Source organism: Priapulus caudatus, unplaced genomic scaffold (assembly GCF_000485595.1).
Source record: "Priapulus caudatus unplaced genomic scaffold, Priapulus_caudatus-5.0.1 Scaffold673, whole genome shotgun sequence".
Classification (NCBI taxonomy): Eukaryota; Metazoa; Priapulida; class Priapulimorpha; order Priapulimorphida; family Priapulidae; genus Priapulus; species Priapulus caudatus.
Window position 1 is genome coordinate 93,961 of NW_014577734.1, and position 6,802 is coordinate 100,762.

The 6,802-nt window shown below is 48.2% G+C and overlaps 1 protein-coding gene and 1 long non-coding RNA gene across 3 annotated transcripts in view; one reads left to right on the forward strand and one right to left on the reverse strand.

Annotated features, from left to right (window-relative positions):
- LOC106812676 overlaps nucleotides 1-6,571 on the forward strand; it is a 19,518-nt gene extending 12,947 nt beyond the window's left edge. Inside the window, exon 3 of the long non-coding RNA XR_001394366.1 lies at nucleotides 6,302-6,571. This is a non-coding gene — a long non-coding RNA (uncharacterized LOC106812676). The remainder of the gene's footprint in view (nucleotides 1-6,301) is intronic.
- LOC106812674 (zinc finger protein 335-like) overlaps nucleotides 897-6,802 on the reverse strand; it is a 13,717-nt gene continuing 7,811 nt past the window's right edge. Inside the window, exons 2-6 of one of the 2 annotated variants that reach the window (XM_014816605.1) lie at nucleotides 5,254-5,377; nucleotides 4,051-4,240; nucleotides 3,484-3,602; nucleotides 1,001-3,360; nucleotides 897-931 (exon numbers count right to left, since the gene is read on the reverse strand). In XM_014816605.1, the coding sequence (XP_014672091.1) occupies nucleotides 1,031-3,360; nucleotides 3,484-3,602; nucleotides 4,051-4,240; nucleotides 5,254-5,377 (2,763 nt within the window). In that variant the 3' untranslated portion in view covers nucleotides 897-931; nucleotides 1,001-1,030. Of the gene's footprint in view, nucleotides 3,361-3,483; nucleotides 3,603-4,050; nucleotides 4,241-5,253; nucleotides 5,378-6,802 lie in introns of both variants that reach the window. The other variant, XM_014816604.1, reaches the window with a different exon arrangement.

The window sequence follows — 6,802 nt, forward strand, 5'->3', positions numbered from 1 at the left end:
CTCCGTCGGGGTGATACTCCATTAGGAGTGTTCCCAACTTTAATGACATATATCATAATAACATATATATATATGGTCATGGTCATATATTAGTTTGTGGTTTAATGTCATTTAGGTTAGGGTTAGGGTTAGGGTTAGGATTATCAATCATTAATCATTAATCATTAATGATATCAAAGTTGGGAACACTCCTAATGAAGCGTTAGCCAAGTTGTTTGTGGCACAACTTTCAAGTACGGCTGTAATGCGATCATAGTGTAGTGTAGGCGAGGTTTTAACCTAGCATAGTATCTAGTATATTAGCATGCTATCTTTTCTAGTTGATGGGAAGTTTAATCTAAGTTGCCAATGTACTCAGTTCTCACAACAGGATAGTGTGATGCTGCTACGCAAGACATAACCTCGGTGTCTTATACCATAATATTGAAGTTCATGAATAAATGAATGTTAATTAATGAATAATATTGTCAGGTTAAATCAAACCACCGAGTACTGTTTGTATGAATTACAACTTAATGAACTATAACCAGGTATGAAGCATCTACTAATAACACATGAAGCCATCTTTAGATCTTTCTGTTTGCTATTACACCTGATCAGTATTTCAGGCGTGGATCGATGGGTTGCCGAGTGTTTCACGTCAACACGATTTGAACGGTTGCAATGATCAACACTGGCAATAGACGATACAGCCGAGTTCCACACTGTTGAGACTGTCTATGTGCACGTTGGTTCTGAACAACAACCGCTGTGTTGTTCATCAGCCAAACAGCAGTTCCGCATCATTGAAGTATGTGTTAGTTCTGAACAATTACTGGGTCTGCGTTGTTCATTAGCTAGGCAGCAAATCACCGAGATGCGCGTAGGTTCCTTAGCCAAACAGCAGTTCCGCATCATCGAAGCTGTTCATCCCGTAGTCGAGGTGAGCGTCTGTTCCAAACAATAACCACTGCATTGTTCCTCAGCTGAACAGCAGTTGCGCGTAATCGAGGTGCGCGTAGGTTCCGAACAACAACCGGCGCGTTGTTCATCAGCTGAACAGCGTGTCGTCGAGGCTGTTCATCACGTAGTCGAGGTGCGCGTTGGCGATCGCGTGAAGGTCCTTCGTGATGCCCATCAGGATGCGGAAGTTCTCTCGAATCGCGACAACGCCGCACGGCATCGCCAACTCGTCCGACAGCGACTTGTGAACCTGGTTGATACTGGCGAACACTGCCGCCTCCAGCGGCACGGCCGCCATCTTGCATGCGTCCGTGAAGCGCGACAGCCAATCGTAGTACTCCTGACTCGCAAAGTCGGGGTTGTTCACAAAGTCCTCGTCAGACGCGTGCGGAAGAGTCGCGACCTCGTTCAAACATGGCGGCTGCGCGGTCGGTGTCGTGACCTCGATCAAACATGGCGGCTGCGCGGTCCGGGTCGCGACCTCAATCAAACATGGCGGCTGCGCGGTCGGGGTCGTGACCTCGATCGAACATGGTGGCTGCGCGGTTGGGGTCGCGACCTCGTTCAAACATGGCGGCGGATCGACAGGGGTAGCGATTTTGTTTGGACACGGTGTAGGGCTCGCGACCTCATACTGATATGGTGTAGAGGTCCCTGTGACCTCGTTTGCATATGACGTAAGGGCTGTGACCTCGGTTGGACATGGCACAGGGGTCGTGACCTTGTTTGGACTTGCCTGTACAGCAGTTGTGACATTCTCAAGAGGCGACAGAGTGACAACGCTCGTCTCCGCCTCACACAAATCTCCGTCACATGTTCGCACGCCCGGCTGGAGCGCCACCTGGTGGTTGCTTTCTGCAGTTGTTCTTGTGTTGGCAGCCGTGCTAGGTTGCCGGCCGACTCTGGGGAGCGTGGTCACGCGCTGACACGCATTTCTCTGCGTTATTCCCGCATCATTGTTCGTCTGCGGCGGGGCGGCGTCCGCCGGCACGTGAATGACGTAGCGCGTCACCCCATCCTGCTCGCCGGGAGTCTGCGCATCCGTCGCCACGGCAACGTCCCCGTCCTCCTCCTCCTCCCCCTGCTGCTGCAGGAGAATCTGCGGATCGGAATCGGAGCCGTCTTGCACGATGCAGATGATCTGCTCCTCGCTCTCCTCTGACTCCACCTTCGATTCCGGCGCCAGCGTGTGATGACGCTGCGTTTCCGGATACTCGTGATGCGAGCGCACCTCAGGGTCGTTGCCATTGTCTGTGAGCGCACCGCCCGCCGCCGCCGCTGCCGCCGCACCGTCTTTGTAAATGAACTGTAGTGTGTTGTCCCGCGACTTGACGACGGTCACCGCGTCCGACTGGAAGTGCTTCTTGAAGAGGTGGGCCTTCAGCTGGCCGGCGCGCTTGAACGAGTCGGCGCACAGCTGACACACGTAGGGTTTCGCGTTGCTGTGTTCGCGCTCGTGTCGCCGGCAGCTGGACGGGTCCTTGAAAGCGGCCCCGCACGTTGCGCACACGTACGGCTTGTGGCCGAAGTGCGTGAGCCGGTGTCGCTTCACGTCGGAGCGGTGCGCGAACGCTTTGCGGCAGACGTCGCACGCGAACGGACGCTCGCCGGTGTGCGTGCGCGTGTGCGAGCGCAGGTAGTCGAGCTGCGTGAAGCGGCGGCCGCACGTATCGCACGCGTACGCGGGGGCGCCACCGTGCGTCGCCGCGTGACGCCGCAGGCAGCTTGCCTGACGGAAGCGTCGCGCGCACACGTCGCAGCGGTGCCGCCGCGTGTTCGTGTGCCGCGCCTCGTGCTCCTCGAGCGACGCCGCGCTGCAGAACCCCGCGTCGCACACGGAACAAGCGAACGGCTTCACCTCGGAGTGCGTCAGCAGGTGGCGCCGCAACGCCTCGTCCGATTTGAACGCCTTCGCGCAGTGCGGACACGGGTGCGGGCGCTGCGTCGAGTGCACCAGCGCATGCGTGCGTAGGTTCCCTTTCTGCGAAAACGTCTTGCCGCACACCTCGCACGCGTGCACGCACGGCGCCCCCTTCTTCCGCCCGCGCCGGCGCCCCCTGGTGGCACGCTGCTCCACGGCGCTGTCCTCCTCGCCGTCTGCAAACATGCGGTAAGCAGCGGACGTCGCGGCCGAAGTCGCTTGACCGTTGGTCCGCTCCAATACGCCGATTAGCTGACCATTGTCGTCAAACAGGTATTTGCGCGGCCGGCCCGGTCGCCTCTTCTGCGGCACGGCGGGCGGGGCCGTCTCCTCGCCGCCCGCGCGCAACCTTCTCCCGGCTTCCTCTTTTGAAGGGAGGATCACCTCGAGGTAGAGGTTCTTCGTGCCGCGTTTCGGCGCCGTTGCCATGCCAACGTCGGCGTGCTCCGAGGAGTATGGATTGTCTGCCGACGACGCCTCCATATTGTTTGCAACGTCTGCAATTAGGAAATTAATGGATCCATGTTTGGCATTCCTTAATGTGAGGGGTAATGACAACACTCGCTTTTAAAGTCACGCTTTCAAGCTAAAAATATGTATCAACACGGACAAGTACAGACCTTGCACTCTATTAACAAATGATAGGTTGTTTTCAGCTCCATTCAAGTCTCCTTCGAACGTAGCATAATCTCCGTTCTGTCTAGTTGTGCCCTTGTTGAGATTTTTACTGACGTAATCCCTAGATGATAAAAAATAAAGAAACATATTACATGTTGAACGTAAGGTAATAAATTGCATAAATTATGCAAAAAAACAAAAAGAAGTGACTTTACATCTTGGCCAATCTGTAGTGGCAAGCATAAAAGTAGTGCCAGATTAGAGTTAGAAAGGGGGGGTTAGGGTTAGGTATACTAATTAGCATCATTACTAAGGTTTTGTTCGATTATAGTTATGCCTGTTATTTAGTATATATACTATATCTCTACTCTAACCTTACATCTCTCATAAATCTGAAATATTGCGTTACCTGAACTTAGCTGGGTTTTGTTCAATTATAGTAAAAATGCCTATTATTTAGTATATATACTGTCAAGAGTAGATAATAACACATGATGTGTTATTATCTACTCTTGATACTGTGTATACTCGAACCTTACATCTCTCATAAATCTGAAATATTGTGTTACCTGAACTTAGCCGGTACGGCTCTCCTTCTCACTGGCAGACCTCCTCCTCGGCTTCCCACATCACCGCTTCCCTTCCCGCCGTAATGCGGCATCGCCGGCGCCCCTTGTGTGCGTTCGTGGAGCAGCTGCAACATCTCCGCAGCAGTGGCCTCATCTGCCGCAACGTTGCCCAACGCTGCTCGTTTCACGTCTGCAAGGAACGTCACCACGGGTTACGGTAAACATCCTAATCATGTACGTGAAAATTATGTGTCTATTCAAGCATTTATGCGTCGTTCAATGAAATTTGACTCGCGTACGTCGGAAATTATGACTCGTGGCTGCAAATTCCACTTCTAATTTTTAATGCAGGGATGAGATTGGTTAATTAAATTTTCAGCTGAAATTTAAATTAGCAAACAGAGGAGCGAGCAATGCGAGGACCGTAGGTCATCGCCATGCTAGGGGGGTCCGGGGGCATGCTCCCCCGTAATTTTTTTAAAAGAATGGTGCAATTTGGTGCATTCTAAGCTATTCTGAACACATTTTAGGAGACTCTTGAATCACCTTTTCAAGTTGTCAAAAGGAACAAACGAACTATGAATAGGAAATCAGGGGGCTGAAAATAGGGCAAGTTTTTTTATTAAATGTCTAGATATTTTTCTGTTTCCACCCGTCGCTTGCATTGTTTTACTCAGACATAAGCTGCCTTGCTGCGACGAGAATTGAATGAAAAAAACACAATGCGAATGGAACAATCAGTGCATAGTCATGCACACAACATGCACGCAGCAACATGTAAACCCGGCCCCCAGGCCAGGCATGGTCGTTACGTGATCAGCTACCTCAAATGTCTGCCCCTCTACTGCAGCCTGTGAACGAGGATTTTCTTTTCAGGTACGCAAAAACAGATACACTGTATACTTCGCTGTCAGCCTACTGTCTACACTCTACAGTCTACAGTCAGGTACTGTTGAGGGTATATAATTTAAATTGTTACATTGTTACCCCCCTCCCAATTTTCTCAACGAATTTAGACGTTTCACAAAAACGACCCCTGGGACTGTCAAATCCGCGGATTTCCGCGGATCCGCGGAAGAATCTCATCCCTGTTTATGCATATTTTTTTATTTTTTTATCTAATTTCGACCCAAATCCCACTTCTAATTTGTGACGGAAATTTCAAAGCTGCAAGGCCGCGATAAGATTTCTTGATACTCTTACCTGGTCTCCCATGCATTGTCAGTGCAGCTTCCACTAGAATGTTCCCTGGTGGTTGTCGCCTCCTAACTGGTCTGTCCCTGTCTGTCTGCTCTTCTGGCTGCCATGCGGCGCCATTCACGGGCGGCTGAAACAATAGAACAATCGACACTCTGCATATATGTTTCACGAGATGCACTGATCATTATAGTAAAAGCAACAATTACTTCTGTGAAATGAAAATCACTTCTTCCATAAAGTGGTGTTTTTTTGTTTTTTTTCGGTTACTTTATTTTATACTGGACTCAAAGGTTTAAATCCACATCAGTAGAACCCACTCCAGGAATCTGGCTCGGTCCAGTTTTTAGCAGCTCTTCCATTACACACTTTATTGAAGCAGATTTTTTTTACGACTGTATGCCCTTACTAACATCAACCTGTGACGGGAAGTTTTTCCACACTCTATCTCTTTTTGCTGAGTGCTAAGCAGAGAAGCAGTTTCCAAGTCTTTGGTATGACCCGGCCGGGAGTTGAACCCACGACCTTCCGCATGTGAGGCGAGCACTCTACCATTGAGCCATCGCTGCGGTAAATCAAATCGAAATCGCGGCATATCGCTTAGAAATTTCGACCAACCTTACACAAACATGAAACTCAAAACACTTGCAGTTAATGCATCCTGTCTTAATCCAGTTTTGACCAGAGTTCAAATACAACCAGATTACACAGACACACAGATTGTACAGTTCAGCACAAAATAGAAGCCTAAAATGTTATTCATGCGTTTACAGGCTTCATGCAATAATAAACTAGACAGAGGGCACTCAAAGAGAGTGCATACCTCCGCGAGCGTGTAACATGTATACATGTGTATAACAGCTGGCTCGCTGCTGCTGACTGGACGCCCTAAGCCGAGCTGCTGCCGACTGGACGCCCACACACACACGAACACACACACGAGAGCGATCACATTACCTCCCTGCAACTCCGTTGCGCGGAAGTAATTAGGATTAATTTGTAGGAATGGAAATGCAGGATTAAGTTAGGTCCCCACAATGAAATTGTAAATTAGACAAATACATTATCATGTAAGTGTTAATTTCAGAAGATGTAACATTGTAAATGTAAAAGTAAATAATAAAACTCATTTCGCATTATGTAAAGCAAATACATGGTGACAAAGAGAAATTGGTTGGAAAATACACAGGGTTAAGTTATTTAAATTAGGAATGGAAATGCAGGATTAAGTTAATGAAATGAATGTAATTATGTATCTAAAATGAAACTATGTAAATGAATTAAATCAATCTAATTAGGATTAATTAGGAATGGAAATGCAGGATTAAGTTAGGTAAATGAATGTAATTATGTATCTAAAATGAAACTATGTAAATGAATTAAATCAATCTAATTAGGATTAATTAGGAATGGAAATGCAGGATTAAGTTAGGTAAATGAATGTAATTATGTATCTAAAATGAAACTATGTAAATGAATTAAATCAATCTAATTAGGATTAATTAGGAATGGAAATGCAGGATTAAGTTAGGTAAATGAATGTAATTATGTATCT